This window comes from Peromyscus leucopus, chromosome 2, assembly GCF_004664715.2.
Source record: "Peromyscus leucopus breed LL Stock chromosome 2, UCI_PerLeu_2.1, whole genome shotgun sequence".
In the NCBI taxonomy this organism is placed as follows: Eukaryota; Metazoa; Chordata; class Mammalia; order Rodentia; family Cricetidae; genus Peromyscus; species Peromyscus leucopus.
Genome location: NC_051064.1, coordinates 99,755,914 through 99,781,315, shown reverse-complemented (window position 1 = coordinate 99,781,315; position 25,402 = coordinate 99,755,914). Strand labels below are relative to the sequence as shown.

At 40.8% G+C, this 25,402-nt stretch overlaps 1 protein-coding gene across 1 annotated transcript in view; it reads left to right on the top strand.

Annotated features, from left to right (window-relative positions):
• Positions 1-20,787: 20,787 nt before the first annotated feature.
• C2H1orf87 (chromosome 2 C1orf87 homolog) overlaps positions 20,788-25,402 on the top strand; it is a 73,167-nt gene continuing 68,552 nt past the window's right edge. The window contains exons 1-2 of the mRNA XM_028870291.2: positions 20,788-20,868; positions 22,384-22,520. Of these exons, the coding sequence (XP_028726124.1) occupies positions 22,414-22,520 (107 nt within the window). The 5' untranslated portion in view covers positions 20,788-20,868; positions 22,384-22,413. The remainder of the gene's footprint in view (positions 20,869-22,383; positions 22,521-25,402) is intronic.

Below are 25,402 nucleotides of genomic sequence, written 5' to 3'. Positions count from 1 at the left end.
GTACTAATATAACTAAGCAGCCTCATGTATTGAAGGTATTAATATAACTAAACAGTCCATGTGTTGACAGTAGAGCTTTTCCAGCAGCACCTTCCTTTTCAAAGATGATTTCAGAGACAAACATTGCTGTATGACTCTAAATGAATGGATTCTACAACCTAAGACTGTTTTGTGGGAAGTCTGACTTCATCATCTGGCAATCCATTCAACAGTGGTGTTTCTTGGCAGGTCACTGAATACCCAGACCACAGTTTCACCAATGGTGTGTTGGGTCAGCTATAAACCAATTCAGTCTCTCTTTCCTCCTCCTCCTCCTCCTCCTCCTCCTCCTCCTCCTCCTCCTCCTCCTCCTTCTCTTTCTCCCCCTCCCCCTCTCCCCTCTCCCCCTCCCCCCTCTCCCCCTCTCCCCTCTCCCCCTCTCCCCCTCTCCCCCTCTCCCCCTCTCCTTCCTTCCATCCTTCCTTCCTTCCTTCCTAATTGGCATAAAAACATGGGTTTTGTTATGCCATTTTCACGGATGTGCATTACTTTCTTTGTTCAGATCCCCCTCATTATCTCTCCCCTTACTTTCCCCAAGTGGTCTCTTTTCTACTCTCATATCAGTCTTTGAAATGTAGATTCTGCACATAAGAGAAAAAGTGATGTCTGCCTTTCTGAGTCAGGCTTATTTCATTTAATACGATGACCACCAGTTTGATCCATTTCCGTGGAAATAAGGTGATTTCATTCTTCTTTATGGCTGAATAAAACTCCATTGTGTACACATACCACATTTTCTGAGTCTTCTTTTCAACCAAGAATATGTGATTAAGGTTTTGATGAGAGCTCGCTTTGCTGATATTTTCTGCCATGTGCTTTTAAGTGTTTATCATCAAGGCTGATTTTATCATCATGCAATAACTATTTATGAAAGAAAATCCCCTGCATAATGATACCCTGTGGAAATAGAAATTGGAGCTAACTTAGAAAAATCAAGCAGCAAAATGATTTAGCTCTTGGTTTACTCCAGCCTGGACTGTGTTCTGCATGTGAAATGAACTCCGCTTCTAATGCAGCAGATTCTTCTTGTTTGGGTCGTGTTTCTAATCGAGGCACATATATTTTCCCTCAATTGCAGGAAAACAAATTGGCAGTGGCATATTGCTTTGATATCTCAACCATGTGCTAGATTTCCATCCCTCCAAAATATCTTAAATGGAAGCATGAAGCATGAGCAAAGCAAACCAGAGAGCTCAGTATTTATGAGCCTATTTGAGCCTTATAAAGATTTGATCAGAAAATACGCCAATTGATACACGATAATGTTTTACAACCGCAGTTGTCTTGGTCTATAAAATGTATTACGATTCTGACGGGATTTTTACTTTGTCTGTAGACATTTCTGCTTTACTGCCACCAAGTGGTCTAGACTAGGATTGGCAATCTTGTTGCAGGTGTTTCAAGCAGAGAAAAGGAGGGTGATTTTAGTTTTAACTGTAAGATGCAAATAAGCAATGTTGAGAGGAAGCTCCCTTTTCTGCCAGGTTCATTCTGTCAGCTTCACCCAAAAACCTCCCTCCCTCCCTCCCTCACACACACACACACACACACACACACACACACACACACACACACACACGTAAAAGTGAATGCATATGGACACACATGTACATAAGACATAGTCCCACTTGAATGTATTAGGTCGTCATATGAATGATCACCTATAACATCAAGTGGGCATTCTGTCTTTGAGTAACTATTCAGTTTCTCTGGCTTTCACTTTGGGTAAAGGATATTTTGTTTTTGTTTTCTAGATAGCCTCATCTTGTAGCCTGGGCTGGCTCCACACTCTAGATCCTCTTGCTTCAGTTTACCTATCTGTAAAGGATGCATACTGAAACTGTAATAGTCCTCTTTGTTCTGATAACTCTTGTTTATCCACTCATCATCTAATATTTTAACATTATGACATAGCAGGAGCAAAACTATCTTCTTAAAATATTTATATATTGAAGGCATAACCAAAGAACTCAAAGTCTAGCTATGTAGATGAAGTGATTTATGGGGTTAAGCTGATGTGAAGCCATCAGGTAGATGGTGATCCATCATGACTGGTATTTTTTAGAAAGGGAATATTTGAAATGAGACACACCAGATACATGAGCACACAAAGAGAAGATGGCTATCTGCAGGACAGAGAGACCCAAAGAGAAATCAAACCTACTCATGCCTTGAACTTGGATTTCCAGCTTCCAGAACTGTAACAAAAATCTTTGTTTAAACCACATGCTTTGTGGAACATTGTTATGGCATCCCTATTAACATATTATAAACAAATGTCACAAGATATACAAAGTATTTATTTAGAATTAAGCAACTAATGTCTTTTTTTATTTAAATGTTTTTCTTTCCTTTTACATACCAACCCCTGTTCTGCCTCCTTCCCCTTTTCTCACTCCCCCAACACCTATCTCCATTCTACCCCCACCTCCTTCTCATAGAGGGTAAGGCCTCTCTTGGGTAGTCAACACAGGCTAGCATATCCAGTTGGGGCCGGACCTAGCCCTTCCTCCTTGCATCAAGGCTGAGTAAGGCATCACACCATAGGGAATGGGCTCTAAACAGCCAGTTCCTGTACTCTGGTAAGTCCTGGTTTCATTGCCAGGGCACCCACAAATACATCAAGCCACAAAACTGTCACCCACATTCACAGGACCGAGTGCAGTCCCATGCAGGCTCCCCTGCTGTGAGTCCAGAGTCCATGAGCTCCCACTAACTTGGGTCAGCCATCTCTGTGGTTCTTCCCATCATGATTCTGAACCCCCTTGCACTTATAATCCTTCCTCCATCTCTTCAACTGAACTTCAGGATCTTGGCCAAGTGCTTGGCTGTAGGTCTCTGCATCTGCTTCCATCAGTGACTGAGATGTAGGTTCTATGATGACAATTAGGATAGACACCAATCTGAGTGCAGGGGAGGGTTAGTTCAAGTACCCTCTCCATCATTGCTATGAGTCTTAGCTGGGACAATCTTGTGAGTTCCTGTGATGCTTTATTAAAGAGCTTGTGACATGGAATTGTCTGAATCTCTAGTCCAAAGGTGCAAATCCTGAAGGAAATTGAAAACTAGAAGCTCCATCTATGTCTATATTCATTCATGGACAAATATATTTATATTTATATGTAATATATCAAATATTCACAGTTAGATGTATACATGCATAAATATACAAGCATATCCATATGTAGCACATACACACACAACAGACTTGAGAGTAAAGCCAAGTCAAGTTCAAATTCAGGCTCCATCACACACAATCAGGGTGGCACAAGTAAGATACCAACTTTTCTAAGGTCACATGACTTTATGATAAACTAGAAAATAATTGACTGTGATGGTGCCATGAGGCAACACATGAAGCCTTAAAGGGTAAGTAACCCTTTTTGTCTTTATCCCCTATTTGTTGCTCAGACCATATAGAGAAAGCTCTCTTCATCTATCTTTTTTAACTCTCTGTGTAGTCATAGTCGGGGGGGGGGGGGGGCGGCAGTTAATACTAATCAGTAAATGTGGTATGATGATTAATATTGACCATCCATATGACAGAATCTACAACCACAATGGAGATAAACCTCTGGTGTGTCTATGAGGGAGTTTCTAGTTTAGGTGTTTTGAGGAAAGATGGCCAAACCTTAAATGTGGGCTACAGATCTGAACTGAATAATAAACAAAAACAACAGAGATCAGCATTCATATCTCTCTTTTCTGATTGCTGATGAAACGTGACCATCTGCCTTGCACTTCTTTGGCCATGCCATCATGTCTGCCATAATGGACAGTATCCTCAGACTGAGAGCCAACAAAAACCTTGCTTCCTTTGTTAAGTCGCTTCTGTCAAGCATTTTGTCACAACAACAACAAAATATCAGGCCCTATCTGAATGAGGGGACAATGGCACAATCTTAAAGGAAACATCCCCTTTCTGTATTGTATGCTGCAGATACTTGTCTCTCTGAGCCAAGAAGCTTTTGACTAAACACACAGCTCAAAGTCTGCTCTAAAGACTTGACTATGCCTCCCAGGCAAGATCTTAGTTTTAGGGAAGTCAGAAGGATGCCAGATCTATTTTTATCAGAATTTTGATCTTTAATATTTGTTGAACAGGGAACAAGATATCAGTGATATTGCAGACCAAAGTCCCATCTCTCTAGAGAATACAGAAATTACATTGGCAGAGACTTACTGTGCTATCGAGAAGGATGTGTTGTTAAGTGGGGCTCCTGCCTGGAAGATGCCCAGGGCACTAAGCACCAAGAAAAAGAAACTCAGTCACATGTGCTGAGCACACAAATAGAAAAGGTCTGTTCGGCAGAAGCTGCATGGGTCTCCATAGAAGCAATGGCCCTCATCCAACACAGCAATGCTGAGAGCCTTTTGATCAGTAATTGAAGTACTACTACAAATGGTTCACACTTCTGGAAGCCAGTCCCTAAGAGCAAGGGATTCTAAGTGGCCTGTAGTACTCTGGACAGTCCATCCCAATGAAAAATGCCAGTAGTGTCTCAACTGAAATAAAAGGCCTTACCCAGACAAGAGAGACAAACATGCACTTTTATTTACTTTTCTACCCACATTTTCTGAAGGCCTTCACACAGGGACCTAAATTAGAATTGATGCATCTATCTGATAGTAAAGACATTTCTTCTAACAAATCCCAATGTATCCCACTTGGTTATTCCTGCCAGTTTCACCAATATATCACTGCTGTACTTTTGTGGATTTTCTTTTCCTCTCTTGGGGATATCAAGGAGACCACATGAGAATAGTACTGTCTTGCCAGTCTTGGATGAAGGGGACCCAAAGGAGGATATTGGTTACCTGCCAAGGATGCCATTGTCCAGAACGCTCAAAATACAAAACTCTTGAGGGATGACCACATAACTGCCTTCCTTGTGATCCTCACAGTGTGAAGGCCACACTGGGCCTCATGCCAATGTAGAAAGACATGCCATCACTTCTCTGTTGCATAATTCTTAATCACTGACTTTCTAAAGAAGTATTACATATATTATTGTATTTCACAGTCTCCTACATATTTTTGGTAATCATACCCTAGCAACTTGTAGACTGGGGTACCTGAGACCTAGATTTTAGATAAACATTAATTTGTATCCTACTTCAGGCTTAGTCCTATTCACATAATATTACTATGTTCTTTTCTTTCAGCAACTCTTCTCCATCCCTGAGTGGGAAAAGATCCTCTGCTAAACCCACTCCCCAAAGGTTGCATGCCTGTTTAGATCAGTAGATATTGTGTAAATCCCGGGTTACAATCATAATGGAATCTCTTCTTCTTCTCTTCTTCTAGTTCTTCTGAACTGAACCAACTATATTTCCTCTATATATGTTGACAATTGACAAATAGATGATATATATAGAGAGACAGGAAGATAGATACATGAAAAAGAGAAGCTTCCTAAATATAGCACCAGCAGCACAGACACTGAGAGCATCAACTAACACATGGGACCTCCTGAAATTGAGAAGCTTCTGTAAGGTGAAGGACATTTTCAGTAAGACAAAACAGCAGCCTACAGAATGGGAAAATATCTTTACCAACCCCACATCTGACAGAGGGCTGATCTCCAAAATATATAAAGAACTCAAGAAACTAGACATTAAAACACCAAATAATCCAATTAAAAATGGGGTGCATATCTAAACAGAGAATTCTCTACAGAAGAATTTCAAAAGGCCAAAAGACATTTAAGGAAGTGTTCAACATCCTTAGTCATCAGAGAAATGCAAATCAAAACAACTTTGAGATACCATCTTATACCCATCAGAATGCTTAAGATCAAAAACACCAATGACAACTTATGTTAGAGAGGATATGAAGAAAGGGGAACACTTCTCTACTACTGGTGGAAATGTAATCTTGTAAAGCCACTCTGGAAATCAGTATGGTGGTTATCTCAAAAAATTGGGAATCAACCTACCTCAAAACCCAGCAATACCACTCTTGGGTATAGACCCCAAAGATGTTCAACCATACCACAAGGACATAGGCTCAACTATGTTCATAGCAGGATTATTTGTAATAGCCAGAACCTGAAAGCAACCTAGATGCCCTTCAACTGAAGAATGAATAAAGAAAATGTGGTATATATACACAATGGAGTACTACTCAGCAATAAAAACCAATGCCATGATGAAATTTGTAGGGAAATGGATAGAACTATAAGAAATCATCCTGAGTAAGGTAACCCAGACCCAGAAAAACAAACATGGTATCTTCTCACTCATAGGTGAATATTAGACACAAAGCAAAGGATAACCAGGCTACAATCCACAACCCCAGAGAAGAGAGGAAGATCCTAAGAGGGATATGCATGGATCTCCCCAGGAAGGGGAAAGGGTTAAGGTCTCTTGGGAGAGGGGAGTAGAGGGGAAGGGATGGGAGATGGTAGCATGAGGGTTCGAGATGCCCAAGTTGGGGGAGGGATGGAGAGGGAGAGCAATGAAACCAATATCTTGACAGAGTGAACTATTAAGGGGTTAGGGAGAAATCTGGAGCTAGGAAAATCCCCAGGAACTCACAAGCATGTCCCCAGCCAAGACTCATAGCAATGGTGGATAGGATGCTTGAACTAGCCTTCCCCTGTAGTCAGATTGGTACCTAACCTAATGGTCATTATAGAATTTACAACCAGTGACTGATAGAAGCAGATGCAGATACCCACAGTCAAGCACTTGGCCAAGCTCCTGGAGTTCATTGGAAGAGAAAAAGGAGGGATTATAGGAGCAAGAAGAGTCAGGATCATGATGGGAAAAACCACAGAGATGGCTGACCCAAGCTAGTAGGAGCTCATGGATTCTGGACTGATAGCTGAGGAGCCTGCATAGGACTGCACTAGACCCTAAGAATGTGGGTGGCAGTTTTGTAGCTTGATATATGTGTGGGTCCCCTGGCAATGGGACCAGGACTTGCCACAGGTACATGAACTGGCTGTTTAGAGCCCATTCCCTATGGTGTGATACTTTACTCAGCTGTGATGCTGTGGGAAGGGACTTGGTCCTACCCCAACTTGGTATGCTAGTTTGTATTGACTACCCAAGGGAAGTCTTTACCCGCTATGAAGAGAGGATGGGGGTTGGATTGGAGCGATGTGTGGGGGGGGGAGCAGGAGAAGGGAAGGGAGGGGGAACAGGGTTTGATATGTAGAATGAAAAAAATGTAAATAAATTTTTAAAAAGGAGAAAAAAGAGAGGGAGAGAGGCAGCCAAGCATAAGACATGGAAATAGTTTAATAACATGGGTCTCTATTTCTACTAGATTATGCACATTTCTACTAGATTCATGCACTTGATGGCCAAACTCCTTTACCTGCCTATTACCTGCACACTAGGCTCTCTCCTAACAACTCATCTAATAAACAACTTTATACCCTACCACTGGGATGTGAGTACACTCCTCTCTGAACAACATAATAGGCTTTTCCTCCCCTAACAAAAATCAGACTTAGACATTTTCTACTCCAATATATTCCCAATGTATCCAAAAACAACCAGATTGAACTGATTTTGGATAAGTGAACAGTCAGATAAAACTGAGTCCTCCTGTGAACTTTTAAGGAGATCCTTCCCATTTGCCATCCTATACCTATGAAAAATTGGGCATGCATATATTATAATCAGATGCATTATGGGAGAGACATGCACTATACAAAATGATAGTCTGACCTAATCTATCAAGCAAATTCCTATCAACCCCATAAATAGAAGTTTCAAATAATAACTATGGTCCTGGAGGATCTTCACATATATGGCCCACTGCCAATTTTGACCTGTACTATTACTTTCTTTTACATAAACTTTTTTTGCTACTTTTGCAAATATGTGTAATTCTTTAGGTCATTCCTTTGAATAAATGGCCAAGAACTTTGAAACTCAGCCCAAGTCCCTATAATCAGTAACAGGGAGGGCATGGGAAAGAAGGGAGGAAGGGAGGGAGGGAGGAAGGGAGGAAGGGAGGAAGGGAGGAAGGGAGGAAGGGAGGAAGGGAGAAAGGGAGAAAGGGAGGAAGGGAGGAAGGGAGGAAGGGAGGGAGGGAGGAAGGGAGAGAGAAAAAGGAAGCATGTGAGCAAGAAAGTCAAATGTATGTAAAATATTTAGCATACATCAGATTCTCAGTTTTAGTTAAGATGTTGTAGAACGATGCCATTGTTATCAATGGCATCTTAAAAACAGAGAAACTGAGACTCAAGGTCACAAGACAATTAGTTCATAGAATTATATTCCTAGCTCATTTTTTTTTTTTTCTGACTCCAGAGCCCAGGAACTTTTGATTAAAGCATGTAAACTCTACATTTTATCACAGAGAAAATGAAAGTATTTTGAGGTAATATAGCAAAATATCAGACATCAGAGGCTATGTGGATATGAATGTGTGTTCACATTGCACTCATGTGCTTTATTCTGTAAGCACTGTATTCTCTTTCATCATGTTGTAACTAGGAAGCTGAATGATCATGATTAAGGCAGGAAGCATATACCTGAATCCAAAGGAGGTGTCAGCTGTGTGTCAGCAAAGCTCACTCACATCTCATCTCATGCAATGCACACCAATTTACACCTCTCTAGAGATAATAACAAGCAGATTATAGAAGGAAATAGGTATCTTTCTTTCAGTATATGTTGTGGGTAGACAAACAAAATAGTAAATGCAATAGATGGGAAAATGCCTATTAACATCCTATTAAAAATCTTACATGTCTCCGTTCTGTTTGAAAATACAAACATGTTCTGAACCACAGCTAATTTTATGCAAGTGGAGAATGGTAGACCAGCGGGCTCATCATTACACACTTCACTCTTTCCAGTCACATGGAAACCTACTTTCCAACCCCTCTCTTTTGCTGTTCAGGAGGTTTGACTCACTCATTCTAACCACTGGGCTGCAAGCAGAAACTGCACATGTTTCTTATAAAACAAACCATTTTCTTTAAGTTGGGTAGCTCTCCAACACGTTTTTCTCTTTCCACAGACATCAAGGAAACAAGAAACTTGGACCAGATATTTGAACCAACACATGGAGGAAAATTGTCCTAGAGAAATGTCTACATTTTGTGTGAATGAAAACTTGACTTTCATTTACTTCTTTTTCTATTATATTCAGTGTGTGTGTGTGTGCGTGTGCGTGTATATGTGTAAGGCAGAGGACATCTTTGGAAGTCAGTTCCCTTCTTCTCCATATGGATCTTAGGGATTGAACTAAGGTTAACCAGCTGAGCTGCAAGTGCCTTTATGTGCTGAGCCATCTTGCAGGCCTGACTCTTATTTCTACGAGTACTGAGATGTAGGTAATATATGTTAGTATATGTCATTTATGTTTTCTGACTAACACTATAAGAGAGATGATTTCATTCACATATGAAATATGCACATCTCTCTGCTGTTGTATGATATTTTGTTTGTGTTCTCACAAATAAAGCTTGCCTGGAGATCAGAGGGCAGAGCTAGCCACTAGTTAACCACAGAGGCCAGGAAGTGGTGGTGGCACACCTTTAATCCCAGCACTTGGGAGGAAGCAGGAAGATCAGGAGTTCAAGGCCACCCTGGCCTACATGAGATTGGACCAGTCTAAAAGAGAAACAGACCCTGGTGGTGGTAGTGTACGCCTTTAATCCCAGCACATGGGATGTTCATGCCTTTAATCCTAGCACTAGGTAGGATCATTCTTTTTATCCCAGCACATGGCAGGCTTCTGCCTTTAATCCCAGCACTAGGGAGAATCACGCCTTTAATACTAGCATTGGGAGGTAGAGACAGGAATATAAGGCAGGTGGAAACAAGATCTCACCCCCCCCCCCGATTCTGTCTGAGATTTCATAGAGGTAAGAAGTCTCTAGTGGCTGGTTGCTCTGCTTCTCTGATCTCCAGGCAAGCATCATTTGTCAGAACACAAGCAAAATATATAACACTCTGCCCTAATTAAAACAAATAAATGCATTCTAGTCTGATACTCAAGATTTTCAACATCCTTCCTAATTCTGTCCTCCACCATTCTCCAGATGAAAGTAGAGTGTTTCTTGATCATATCACAATTTTTGGCTTTGTTATTCCCTCTGCTTTGTATATTTTCTCTCCCCTTTTAATCTGCCAATTATTACCTTTTAATATATTAACTCTTCAATATTATTAACTCATATATATATATATAACATATATTAACTCTTCAATAAAATCTTCCCTTGTATCATTATTTTGAAGCAATTGTCGTGTGTTTTGACTTTTATTACTTATTTTTTGTAGCTATTTCTTACCTTATATTCCATAGTATTTATTTGTAGTCATGTTTTATTTCTTGAATCCCAAAAGTAGAACTGCAGTTTGATTTATCATTGCATCTTCAATGACTCACTATAATGCCTTAATATTATATCACTATATGTTTGATAGATAGGTCTCTACCTGTGAATTTCATCATTAAAAACAATTGAGGTCACTTAAAAGTGCTATCAAGAGACATTCCTTCTCTGAGCCACTTTCTGTTGCTCCCACAGAAGGTTATGCTGATTGATGAGCAGTAGAGATGTTAAGTGTTGAAAAGTCCTGAATATACACACAAATTCTTCCTTCAGACCCTGAAGTAGTATCAGGAAATAGATGCAGATTCTTTGCTCTTCTTCAATCGTTCATGAAGTATGACACTGAGACTCTCAGTAATAAGAAGCTGGAGCTGACAACAGCAGGGATTATCAGAGGAAAAAAGGTGCACCTAGACCTCTGATAGACTCTGTCCATGTGCTATGTGTTTACTTGCTCTTCCCTCAGACGTCAAGGAGATAATTATACAAAGAGGAGTCAATCTACCTGCCATCTTGTATACACTGCGTAATTTCTCCCCATCACTGTTTCCTTCAGTGGGGACAATACTCCCTACTCTAATGATGATTAATGTGTTAGTGAGTATATAAAACATTCAGTAGAATGTCTTTACTTAGTAAAAATTTTACAGTAACAAATGTTTTTAAAAAGAATGATGCAGTAATTGTTATTAGCCAGTATTGGTAGGTTACAATATTAACCACAAATGCCCAAGGACGTGGCAGAGCCACATTTGAATCCAAACTTCCAGCGTTAGAGTCAGAGATCTTACTTGTTCTAATGTACAGCCACTCTGGGGCCTCCACACCACCAGGCTCTTCTCCAGAGCTTCTGCTTTTAGACTATCACTCTGGGGGTATGTTTCAGCATATAAAGTGGTGGAGGGGTATATTCAGTCTGAAGTACTAAGTCTGTTTAAATATTTTAAAGCTTAAAAGCAAGTACCTTACCTGACAAGTCAGAGCATAGGAAGCTTTCTCCTATGCTTCTAATCTTGGGATTTCTTGGTTACCTTCTCTTGACTCTTTTATTACACTCTATAGTTTATAAACATAATGCTCCAAGGAGGAAGTATAAGCTATCTACCTCAACAAACATGACTCAGAGTCATGCCTTACCACTTACTGTTGGCTAGACTTTGGGCAACTTATTCAACCTCCTGTCAGGTTACTCTAACTCAGGCTTCTAAACCTTAGAACCCCTGGCTAAGGGCTCTGAGCAACAGTTTTACTTATGATTCTGCACTGGTATATTCTGCTAATACAAAAGTTGGTCCATTTAGACATTCACAGACCTGTGCTGGACATACTGATTTTTTTTCTCAAGGCGGGCAAACTAAGAAGTTTTATGTTTGGAGTCTCTTTAATAGAAGTGATGTAAGCTCCATGAACTAAGTTTGGTGATTTTCTTGCCTATTGTCTGAAGGATGAAAAAAACACCAATGAATATCAGACTCACAGAGAAGAACTGATCTGAATCAGAAAACGGCAGTTCTCCTCTAAGTCCCTGGCATGCATTCTATGAGAGGCTTTCATTTGGCTAGAGTTGGCTCTAGTGGTGTGTTCACTACTCTAATGAGGCATATTGGTTAATCCATTCTGAGAGCAGTTTCCTTGTCATCATAATGTTACTGGGAACCTACCAGAGAAGACCACTAGAGCCAACTAGACTATAGAGACACAATCTATAGTCAATTGGAAGTCTTTATTCCTGTTGGCTGGGACTACATTTGGGTGTTCTGGACCCAAGCATAGCCCCAAGAATTTAGAATAAGGGTTTTTTTTGTTTTTTTTTTTAAAGGCAAAAACTTCATTCTGGTGTGTGTGTGGGGGGGGGGGTTGTGCAAGCAAGCAGTTTAAGAGAAGCTAAGATAAGCAGTTAATTGAAGGTCAGGGGAGATACTGCCTAAGCACACAGTTTAACAGAAACCAAGCTAATTTGCTTGGGGGCATCTCTACCTCACATTCCTAGAATAGAACTGAGTAATTTTCTATGAGATTCTCCATCAAGGAGATTAAATTCTAGTCAAACCTAAACTGGCCTCAGCAAGAATACAAAATGGAGGAACTTCTGCATGGTCTTGTCCTAGCACAATAACAGAGCATGTAATACATTCCTGTATTACTAAAATTTAATGAGATACCACATAAAAATTGCCTTGTCCAGTAACTCACACAAAGGAAACCTTGAATAAATAGACCTTGAATAAATTCTCTATTTAGAGGCTTTGGTTCTTTTTTACATATGATTACTTGTTAACATCATGTTATATTACAAATAATCATGATCATTTTTCATGAATCTAATATACATTTGTGATCATGCGCTATGTGCCAGTACTCTGCCTAGAATGAGTGATATGAATAGGACATAGAAGTTATCATTAATAAAAGCAACAGACTACTAAGTGTACAAAAGATTATGCAGAAGGGAATAGAGGAAATGAGGAGGTAAGAGGAGGGCTAACCAAAACAAAGGCAATATAAAAAAAGCCACATGGACATATATCTTGCAACAAAATTTAAAATATAGTTATATAAGTAGGTATAGTGGTGTGTTGGGAGGCCTTAATGGTCACATATTGCAGTCTGTCATGGCTTAGCAGCTTTTTCCAATGCTCAACAACATGAGGGACTCTCTTTTTTTTTAAAATTTATTTTATACGTTAATTTAATTTTAAATATCAGCCACAAATTCCCCTGTCCTCCCTCCTTCAGCCCCCCCCTCCCCACAGCCCACCCCCATTTCCATCTCCTCCAGGCAAGGGCTCCCCTGGGGATTCAGCTCAGCCTGGTAGATTCAGTCAAGGCAGGTTCAGTCACCTCCTCCCTTCGCCTAGGCTGAGCAAAGTGAGAATGACTCTCTTCTTAGCAAGTCTGTCTTTTCTCTACCTTCTCTTATCTAGAGAATGTGTCTAGGCCCAAATAGAATTGACCTTATCTGAAAGCTGTGTCTCAACCTGAATGCCTGATTTATCCCTCCTGTGACCTTTGGCAAGGTTTCCTGCTAGAACTTCCCCCCTGCTCAACATATGGTAACTAAGACTTGTACTAGGAGCTTTGCTATAGGACCCCTCTGCCACTAACCCAGCTTTATAAATAGAGTGTGCTACTTAATGCAAATTAGAATTTGCCACCAGGCTTCCCAATCCTATATTTTTCCTATACCCTGGGATAAAGTTGATCTGATTCACCAAAGTCATCTCCCAGAGGGCTGTCTCTATCATATCCACAGCCATCTGAACTCTGTTTCCCGCTTCTCTTCCTTTCACCCTCAAAGACCAGCAGCCACAGTCCCAAGGAAGGAGGAGAGCCACAGTGGTGTATGCCTTTGATGCCCACAATCACACCTGGGAAGCAGAGGCAGGTAAATCTCTGTGAGTGCAAGCCTAGTCTACACATTGAGTTCTGAGCCAGTCAGGGCTAGACAGTAAGAACCTGTCTCTAATAACACTAGGAATTTCTTTAAAATAGTTTGAAGAGAGATGGACTAAACAGCTGGACATAGCTAAAGGGTTAAAAGAACAAAACAGAAATTTGTAAGTCTGCACAATGGACTTCTTGGGGAGTCTGAGATGGAAGGGAGATAAGAAAGAGTAGAAGGGGAGAGTAATTACAATGTAATCATGTGCATGGATGAAATTGTCAAAGAAAAAAATTTAATAAAAATATTTTTTTAAAAAAGTGAAAAGTGGCTTAGCAGGGGTGAACTCCTAAAGCAGTGATCACTATGGAAAGAGTACTTTCATTAAAATGCCAGTTTACTGAAGAGTGGGTCAATTGATAAGAGACATTATGGCACAGCTTCACCAATGGAATCAAATCTGAGCTAATCTTCCAAGTCAGGAGCTGAGCTATGAGGAAGCTTTGCTGTTTCTCAGGCAAACAAAGACTGCAAAGGCATGCAGAAATCCCTGGTGCCATGAGACTGCATGTGAAGCAATTGACTAAGAAGAGAAATACTAGACATAAAGGATTAGGGGCCAAACAAAAAGATCTTAATAAAGTCCATTAAGGAGGTGAGCGCAAAGGCAGCAAACTTGTGTGTGGACCAAAAATTTTTTCTAAGTTATCTTTTCAAACATTGTATCCTCATATTTATGTATGTAATTAGTATTGCCCAAGAAGAAATCTGATCACAGAAAAGCAAGGTAGTTTGTGTGAAGTAATACCAGTACCATGCTAAGTGCAAATTGGGCTCCTGGGCTTGTTACATTGTTGATTTATGTGTTCCTGAATTTGTCAATAGAAGTACTAACCTAACCTTCAGTATCTCCCACTGTGGCTCTACATAGATAGAGGATAGTAACAGAGGAATGCAGATGGAAATTTTTCTGGTCCTGCCTTGCCCAGCAGTCCAGACAAATCTATCCCACCTGCGGTCCTGCAGCTGCTTATACAACAATTACTCAGAGGCTTATATTAATTACAAACTGTACAGCCTTCTTGATAGCTAGCTCTTTCATCTTAAAATTAACCCATTCCTATTAATCTATATGTTGCCACATGGCTGTGGTGTGATTGGTCTGCTGGCATCTTGTTTCTCCTTGGGCAGCAGGCTGATTTCTCTCTGGACTCCTCCTTTCTTCTCTCTGTATCTCTGCTTGGATTTCCTACCTGGCTGTAAGCTTTCTTGCCATAGGCCAAAACAGCTTTATTTATTATCCAATGGGAACCACACATATTCACAGCATACAGAAAGATATCCTACAGCAGAGGAAAAGACAAAGTTACATAGAGATGAGAATCTAAGCCACTATCACTTGTGCCCTTGTAAAAAGGAGAAATGTGGACTCATACACACAAGAGAGAAGAATGTATCATGAACATCAAGTTTATCTACAAGTTAAGAAATAAATGCCTGAGTGGCCAGAAAACTGTCAGTGGATAGCAAAGAGGCACTTTACACTCTGATGGAATGAGCCCTGCGAAACTGCCAGCCTCCAGAGTTGGGAAAGGACATACTTCTTTTACCGAGTTTACTCATTTTTATGGCACTTCAGCACTCCATATCCAAAGTGTATCCATCTAGTCTGTATGTTACAGCCTCTTTTCAGCTTTCTACTCTGTTCTCTTCTAGAAGCAGTCTGGCACTCCTTTGTCTGTTCAACTAAGGTCCCCATTAGTCTCCTGGAGGAAAGAAGACTGATCTCCAAAGTATATAAAGAACTCGAGAACAAGACATCAAAATACTGAACAATCCGATTAAAAAATGGGCTAAAGAGCTAAACAGAGAATTCTCAAAAGAAGAATCACAAATGGCTGAAAGACATTTAAAGACATGCTCAACATCCTTAATCATCAGAGAAATGCAAATCAAAATGACTCTGAGATATCACCTTGTGGGAGCCCGTTTTTGGGTTCCTCGTGGCTTTACCCAGCAGGTCCGAATAGAGGATGATCAGGACCACGGGCCTGAGTGCAGGTGTCTGAGATGGTCTGCACTTGGCTGTGCTGGGGGAGGAGGTCTTTTGCTCCACCCCTTGGCATCTCTATAAAAAACCCTGGGCCAGAGACAGTCGGGGCCCGTTGGAATAGGTTCCAGGCCCTCTCGAGGCTATCCTTTATTTTCTATCTGTTTATCTCTGCAACATTCTCCGCTATAAATCCTTCTATCTAATATTTCCTGCTGATTGCACTCAAGAAAACTCTGGGAAGCTGTGGGGGTGGTGGGTAAATGCCCCATATCACCTTACACCTGTCAGAATGGCAATGATCAAAAACACTAATGACAGTCAATGTTGGAGAGGATGCGAAGTAAAGGGAACCCTCCTCCACTGTTGGTGGAAATACAAACATGTATAACCACTGTGGAAATCAGTATGGCGGTTTCTCAGAAAATTGGGAATCGATCTACCTCAAGACCCAGCCATACCACTCTTGGGCATATACCCAAGTAATGCTCAATCATACCACAAAGATACATGCTCAACTATGTTCATAGCAGCACTATTTGTAATAGCCAGAACCTGGAAACAACCTAGATGCCCATCAACTGAAGAATGGATTAAGAAAATGTGGTACATATACACAATGGAGTACTTACTATGCAGCAGAGAGAAACAATGAAAGCATGAAATTTGCAGGCAAATGGATGGAACTAGAAAATATCATCCTGAGTGAGGTAACCCAAACCCAGAAGGACAAACATGGTATGTACTCACTCATAAGTGGATTCTAGATATAAAGCAAAAAACAATCAGACTGCAACCCACAGAACCAGGGAGGCTATATACCATGGGGGACCCTAGGATGACTGTGGCTTATAATAAGTTTTGGTTTTCTTCAATTACTGGGTAAGCCTCAATGAAGCATTTCACTGTTAGGATAAGAATTTATACTGTATCATGCTGATAATAGAAAAATAAATAAATAAATAAAATACTAGTAATGAGGAGAGAGAGAGAGGGAAGGTGGGAGGAGGAGAGGGGAAGAGAAGACGGGAGGGAGGGAAAAGGAGGAAAGGAAGGAAGGAAAGAAACAGCAAAATCCACTACTTTTTTGTAATACAGCTCAGTATTGATGTCTTCTCTGTTGGTCAGGGAATTCACTACAAAATGCCTCATTTTATAGATCTATGATTAAGCTGTTCAAAGAGCAGTTTTTATTACTTCCTGTTTATATACTCATTCAACTTTGACTTATATGGACCAAAGCAAAGCACTGGACCCCATTCTCCTCTCCATACCTCTGTTTGATGGTAAATGGAAAGTCCTGACATTTGGGGAGGGGGCATTTTTTGGTTCTCTTATTACAGCAATTCATCTTTCTTTGGGGGAAAACAAGAGAGCTGACATCGAATGGAGACGTTTCTGTAGAAGCTTTCTCTGGTGACTCGTAATCTAAAGCTGCTGAATCCCGAGAAGGTGGTTTTAACCACAGTATTTAATCTTATGGAGACATTTACTGCAGAGCCTCTTGTTTTGCCTTGTTTAATATAAACCACAGGAGAGGTGTTTCTTGGTCATGTTATTTCATAAAGCAGAGTGAGAGATGAAAATCCCCAGTCCTGCTTCATAACTGCTGTGCATTCTACAATGCTGTAGGAGACCTCAGCCTCAAAATACCATCACCAGGAACACTAACAGGAATGACCGTAATGACAACAACTAGCATCCACAGAGGAACCGAGTAGGAATAGCTGACTATTCCTGGAGTCAGGCATACATACCTGGCCTTGCCTTACAGTTCTGACATCCCAGCTACATCCCTGCAAGTAGGGTATCTTTGCTAAGCTCAGTTTCTCTTCTTTAAAACAAGAGAATTAATAGTCTTTTGAAGTTGTAAAGACTATTACCATGGAGTGATGATGGTAAAACTCTCAGAACAGTTTCTAGCACATGATAAATATTTGCTGTGTTACTTGCACGATTACAAATAAATGTGTAGTCTACTGTAAGTCTATTAATTTTGGGGGGATGTTTCCAAGTGCCGAGTGTGCAACCCTGAAACAGTCATTATTGTTAGGCTCCACTCTACAGACATAATAATTAAATGGAATGCTCCAGCTCATGGGTTCAAAAGTGGCAAAGCAGAACTTCCCTTGGGTCTGAAAAAATATATCAAATTTCATCTGACAACAACCAGCTTGGTTAAAGGGCCTAGTTGATCCTGCCAATGTCTTAGTTGAAGTAGGCCATTGTAAAACCTATAAAGTCAAAGGACATAATTTACTGCTCCTTCAAGCTTCACACCAGAGTTTACAGTGACACTGAAAATGCCATCTTAGTTAGGGTTTCTATTGCTGTGAAGAGACACCATGACCTTGTCAACTCTTATAAAGGAAAACATTTCATTGGAGTGGCTTACAGTTTCAGAGGTTTTGTCTATTATCACCATGGCAAGAAGCATGATAGCATGCAGGCAGACATGGTGCTGGAAGGTGAATTGAGAGTTCTACTTCTTGATCCGCAGGTAACAAGAAGTGAACTGTGTCCCATACTGGATGTAGCCTGAGTATATGAAACCTCAAAGCCCGTCCCCACAGTGACATACTTCCTCCAACAAGGCCACACTTCCTAATAGTGCTACTCCCTATAGGCCAAGCATACAGACACATGAGTCTATGGGGGCCATATCTATTTAAACCACTACTCCATCCAATTGATTAACTGGGTCCCACATCTGAACTTTTAAGAGAATCTGAATTTTCAAGAGAAGCAATGGTGATTTTAGGAATTTTTATTAATGAAGGTCTATCTCAAAAATATCTTCAGCAAAAGGTAAATTGTTCACACCTGTTTCTAAGATCACTAAATCCCATTTCAGGCCCAGCTGGACCCAGACTCTGTGCTGACCTCTCCCTTCTACTTGTTTCATTTTCAGCTCTGTTTCCCACTGTTGACCAGCTATCCTGACAGAGTTTGTTAATACAAACCTGCACCAAAAATCTCAACCTCCTTCCTCACTTCCTGGTAGTCCCACCAGACGTCAGGCTTCCTTGGTTTCTAAAGTTTGTTGGTCAATAGTCTAATCGGTTTTAGGAAGATGTACTGTTGAAGGAGCAATTTAAGTGACAGCCTCACAAAGATTACTTAGAAAGGAAAAAAAACAACAACAAAAAACACCCCAAAGAAAGGGTAAGATGGGAAAGTTTCCAGGAGAATGGAAAATTATACTACGAAACATAAATTCCAGGCCATGCTCTATCTACGAGTGGTTTGCTCAAACAGAAATTGCTGTGTTTAAGCCTGGAGTGAGAACAGAATATGTAAACCATGGGCCTCTGGGACTTTGAGCTCTAACAGAAGAGGTTCTGTTAGAGCTGGGCCTTGGGAAGGCTGGGCAGTCTACAGTGTGAAAACAGGGCTGCAGATGGGAGAAGGAGATATTTTGCTCCCATGGCACTGTGTGTCATGAGTTTTGCTTGTGTCTGCTGACCTCTAGAGAGTGAGGCCCTGAAGTAAGGCCATCCTTCTTTGCCTGCAACTGGCAGCAGAGGCCGCAGTAAAACTGCAAAGACAGCAGAGCCAGGGCCTGAAGGCAGGTCCTTGGACGTGGGAGTTGACACAATGATACCATTTTGGAGTCAAATTAACGTGCCATTACTCATATTTACAGTCTTTGAACAGAGGACAGAGAACCTAGAAATCTGGGTTGGACAGAAAAGTTATGCAGGAGGAGGGATATACTGAGTTACGCTGAGTAAATCAAACTCCAATTGGTGTGCTAAGCCAGTGGAGCCAATGTTCTCAACCTGTGGGTCTCGAACCCCTGGCAGTCATACAACCCTTTCATGGGGGCGCGGGGCGGGGGGGGGGGGGGGGCGGTGCAGGTCATATCCTGCATAGCAAATATGTACATTATGATTCATAACAGTAGCAAAATTACAGTTATGAAGTAGCAATGAAATAATTTTGTGGTTGGGGGTCAACACAACATGAGGTCTCAGCATTAGGAAGGTTGAAAATGACTGCACTATAGGTTTGTTCAAATAGAAATTGCAGGGTTTAAGCTGGAATCGAGAGATCTATCTTGAGACCAAACTATGCAAACCATAGGTCTCTACACCTGAAGGGATGTTTATACATGAACGGAGAGGCCCTGTGATAATTGAGCTCCTTCACTTGCCTCTGGGGGGACTTGGTAATTTCACAATACCCAAGCTTCAGTTACTTGTCCTTAAAAATAAAAGCAAAATGTTTAGTTGGCAGTTGTCAATAATGCAATACCTCTCTGGCTCAAATAAATGATCTTGCATATAGATGGCATTCAAGGTCATTATTAAAACTTTGTTTCTTTACTTATTTTGTAACAGGATCTTATGTAGCCCAGACTTAACTGGAACAGGTGGCCAAGAATGACTTTGGACTTCTGGTCCTCCTATTATCCGAGTTCCTGGATTATAGGCACTCACCATCACCCCTTGTTTACACAGTGTTGGGGATCGAACCCAGATCTTCATGGTGGGGATTAAACACAGATCCTCATGCAGGCTAGACAAACAATCAACTGAGTTACAACATCTTCAAGTGTTTTAAATTTATTTATTGTTAACAAATTATCTTGTTTGTTTGTTGTTTTGCATCAGCAGGAAACAATCCTGGAGCAAAGAAGAGGTTTACCCAAAGCCATGCCATCCCCAGCATGGGTTAGTCTAAAGACTTCAACCTGTGCAAGTTTCAGAAAACGGAAGTCTAAGTGGAAGGGTGAAGCAACATCAGTCCAGAGGTGAGCAAGATGGGCTTCTGGAAAGGCTCAGAGAACCTTCAGCACAGACTTCAAAACATCCAGCTTCCTCCTGTCAGCAACCACACCCTGGGACACCTGGTCCCTCCCCCCACCCCCAGAACTGGCAGCCACCAGTAGGTGAGGAGAAATCTGTTTTCCACCCAGCAGCAGCCTCTGTGCGTCCTTAGCAACAGGGCTGCCAGGCCCCTGCCGTGATCCAGGCGCTGTGATTGGCTGGATTCCGAAGCTCCTTGCCAACATTCTGGGTTGTTTTTTTAGACCGAAGCACTCGTACTTCTGAACTTCCTGGGTAGGAAGCACCACTTCAGCGGTAAGACTGCCTGCCCCTCTGGTCCCAGCACAAGGCTGATGCCCCACTGCGGGGCAAATAGCAAACCTGATAGTCTCGAATCCTAGTTTTGGTTTTCCACACCCACAGCTTTAAAGAGTCTGTGGTGGGCTGGATGCAGTTTCTTCTAGGGCTTTAGTGCTGTTCGTACTAAGTGAACTGGACTCTTGGGAAGGACCCTGTGGTAGCTATCAGAGCAGAACACTGGAAAGACTCCTACCCTCTCCTTTCCCCTCCAATCACCGTGGTGAGCTAGCATTTGGCCTCAATTTCCCAATCAGTAAAGCCAGTGTTTAAATTAGAGTAAGTTCTAGACATCTCATGGACTCTCTGAAAAGAAATGGTCTACCGGGTTCACCTAGCATCACTCGGGTTTAAACACCCTGGGCTTATCTCAAGCAGGTTTTCAATTACTGAGGCTGGTAGCTGTGGGTACCGATGGGAGATAATGAATCCCCTTTTCAAAGTACAATGCTTCTTCAAACACTTTGTTTTCTGGAGGCACCGAAAGTCTCTGAGCATAACAGGAATCACAGATGGCAAAAGGGAGTATCAGAGCTGATCTTTGATTCAAGTGTTCTACTACAGCCCAGCTTTCTCCTCTGGCCTCAGAATAATCCCATCCCAGGCCCTGGAGTGGAGAAAGATGTAGTCACCTAAGGACTCAGTTTGTGTGCTTTGCAGATCTTCTTCTGGAACTGACAGCTCTAGCTATGCGTACCTCTTCCCTTGACAGTGAAGCAAGAATGGTCATGGTTATTAATAGTACCTCACACCCTGGCTGGGGAGATGGCTTGGCCTTTGAACATGAGTTCACTAGCTAGGAAATACATGGTAAAAGGAGAAAACTGATTGCATCAGGTTCTTCTCTGACTTACACACACACACACACACACACACACACACACACACACACACGAATGTAATTTTAAAAATGTAAAAGGAAACTTTATTGGGAGTGTTAAGTGAGGTATAGGGATGACAGCCTTTTACCCAATTTTCCCAGGTCCTGGATATTTGGAGAATTAATGGAAAAGAACCATATGCATTATGTAATACACACTTTACATAGCACAAGAAACTGCTACCCCACCCGCAATAAGGAAGTGAGACTTCTCCAAAAAGTATTTAGAATAAATTGCTTATGTCAGAACTGGATAAGGAATAGTTGTAATAGAGCAACTGAATTATTTGAGGTTTGAAGAGAGTCATTTTAACAAGGTTTGTCAGACCTGATTTAGTCTTGACTTCTCAAAGGACAAGGATGCTGCATCCTTTACGTAAGAATTTCATCTTCTGCTTTTAAGGAAAATCATGGAATGCAATGATCTTTCTGTTCCTCCTGATGTTTTCAAATATCTTTAACTTAGTCACTATAGTGGAGTAGTCTATATAATGCCAGTGGGTCCTGATGTTATTGTTGATGTGGTTGATAAGGAATCCATAACTACCTGGTGGGAAATCAAGAGGAGAACCTATTTATTTTCTAACCCTAAGGACCTAACAAGATTTGGAGAGAGACCATCCATGTCTTCAGGTTGGCAGACCTCCCATAGATCAGAGCCAATGCCGGAAATCATGGTGAAAATCATTGGAAGTAAACACTTTCGATATGTTGTGGAAAAGCCAATGATGTAAGTTTCCTCTCTGAAAAAATGACTGTATTTCTTGGATAACAATGAAATTGTTTTTTTTTTAAACTAAGAAATTTTAAAAGTGCCATCTGTGCAAAATTAAGTCATTAAGATGTAAAAGTAGAAGTAAAATAGGGTTGATAACTCCATGAGCAATTTTTCTGATATTTTCATCTTTATAATTCCCCAATTCTCTTTAATTACTTGGGCTGATTTTCCAAATATATGGGAAATATGAGCATTATGACACTTATAAATATTAATGGAATATTGCTGCTTCTCCTAGTCAAGTTTGTAATCTACTACATGCAGTAATTTGGTGTTGGGAGGGAGAAAGGGAGGCAGACTATTAGTCAATTTGTTGTGAATTACAGGAGTGGGATTAATAATGAATCACAACTTGTAAGGTTTTCACTTACTCTTCTTGCGTTTGTTTCTTCTCTAAGCAAACTTTTCAGAGCATTGCCAGCACGTCTTTCTTCCCTTGCTGACAGGTCATTTGAGGAGGGTCATTTAGACATCTCCAAAGTTAACTAGGTATTTGGCAGAGAAGAGCATGGCAACCTCTTTCTTCTAGAGTTTTAGTGCTTTGCAAAAGAAAAGAAAAGAATGCCAATTAGAACTATTGTCTTTAGGCAACTCAGCAGCTAGTTGCCTTTCCCTCCAAAGATGATTTCTTTGGTTCTTCCCACTATTGTGTTATTGAACATAGCTACAGGAAGTAATACTTATTAAACTCAAAAGACGGTCACCAAAAGCATACTTAAAAATGAATGTATGGACCGACTCAACAGCAACTGAGTCAGAACCTGTGAATGCAGATCCCATGACCAGTGTTGCCAAAATGGATTAGTAACATCAATTGCTTTTGCTTTTCCACTACTAGCGTTGTCACACCAAAGCAATTCCAAAATGAATGCTACTGGGAGTGATGTCTGAATGGACTAGGAAGTGAGCATGTCAGGACCTGGGGTCCATGATTTGGAGGGCTCTACAGAGCAGAAAGATGGGAGTTTAGTCCTATTCCTGTTCCTTCCTGGTCTGTTGACATTGCAAAAGTGTGGTGATATGCCTAGCATTCTATTCTATATCTATAAAGCAGGAATTTAATGGCATTTATCTAGTAGGTTATTGGGGGGATTAAGGAAAGTATGTGGGCATTTTGCAGTGTCTTACACATTCTGGTGTAAAAAAATCCCAATTCTCCACTGTGGCCAGCAGGGTCTTTCTAAAATTCAAACCCACTGCACCTGGTTGCACCCACAACACCCTTAAGTATCTTATTGTGTTGAAACTTGCTACATTTCTGTCTGTCCTATTTAATATGAAGTCCTATGTGCTAAATTGTATCCTTGGCAGAAAGTACAAAGTCCTGTACATGTTGAAAGCTGAGTAAGTGAATTAGAGCAATGCAGTTGCAAAGAAAGGTAAAAATTTGAAAGACAATGTTTAGTAGCTTTAAAGGATTTCAGGCCTACAATTCCAAGCTTCCAAATAGCATGCAGATGTTACTCAGGATTCCTGAATAGTCTCTGATAGCCCAAATGAAAGGAAAAAAATGCCTTTATCTCATTTCCAAAAAAGAGTAGATAAGAATGGGGAATGAAATTCAGAGGCTTGTGAACAACCCCTGGACAAATTATAGCTAAACAGACAAATACATATCATTATGAGAATGAAACATAAAGTGATGATCTCCAAGGAGCAGTGCATGTTGACAAAAAGCAGATTCAATTATGCAGTCCATCCTCTTACTGATGAGACCATGCAGCCCAAATGAAGGGGATGAAAAGATGCAGTATTGTCAATTCTGATGAATCGTCGCCCTCACAATGGTCTGACACAAGGCATACTATTGAGGCAGGTTAGATCCTGCTATTCATTTGCTGTTGCTAACAGCACAGTCCCACAAACCAGACAAATCTGAGCAAAATAGGTTTATTTGGGGCCCATTGTTCTGGAGGTCTAAGACTGAGGATTGTGCCAGATGATGGCCTTCCCCATGGCAGAGTCTTAAAGTGGAGCAGCCATGCATGGCAGTGAAAAAGATTGTGTGCATGTTTATTTCATCTGTTTTCTCTCATTTTTTTTTTTCAAATTCAGGATTCTATCACAGGGTGCTGTTCTAGATTTTTTTTTCCATCCAAATTGCCTCATAAAATTCCCACTCTAAAAATAATAGCTTGATTAAATTTTCACCCTCTTAGTATCTCACAATGAGGATTAAATTTCAACATGAGTTTTGAAGGGCACAGACCATATTAAAGCTATAGTGCACATCAAAATAGTTGCTCTTAGGTAATGGAATAATTAACAATTCTACCTCCTGAAGTGGGGATATTTTGTGTGTGACACTTTCTAACATACAATCAAGGAAAACTGGGTACTCATTATAGTAAAGAAGCAAGTAGCAGAATCCTAAGGAGCCTTGGCAGGAAAATATACTAACAACCAAATCAACATGGTATATATAAAGTCTACAGTTGGTAAGTGTGCATGGGTCATGGTTATAAGGATTAGATGCTTAGGTTTTAGTCTTTGTTTGTGCTGAGCATGCACTAAGAAACCCAGAGAGATGTGGATATCCTCTGTACTCAGTACTCCATGGAGGACTGTGCTTGATTCTTGATACAAGGAATCCCATCACAGTGAAGATGAAGGGAGTATTATGGAAGATCCTTATGGCAGAGCTATAGTGAGTGAAATGTGGCTGGAGTGGAATAATAAGAGGATCTAGGTATTGAATTGATGAATATAAGTGAAATGTATAGAGTCTAAGAAACCTCTTTCAGTAAATAAAGTTGACCTCTATTATTTCTTCTAATGTCAAAGGTCAGTGACAAACCCTTTGGCCTGTAGATAATATTATCAATACAACAGTA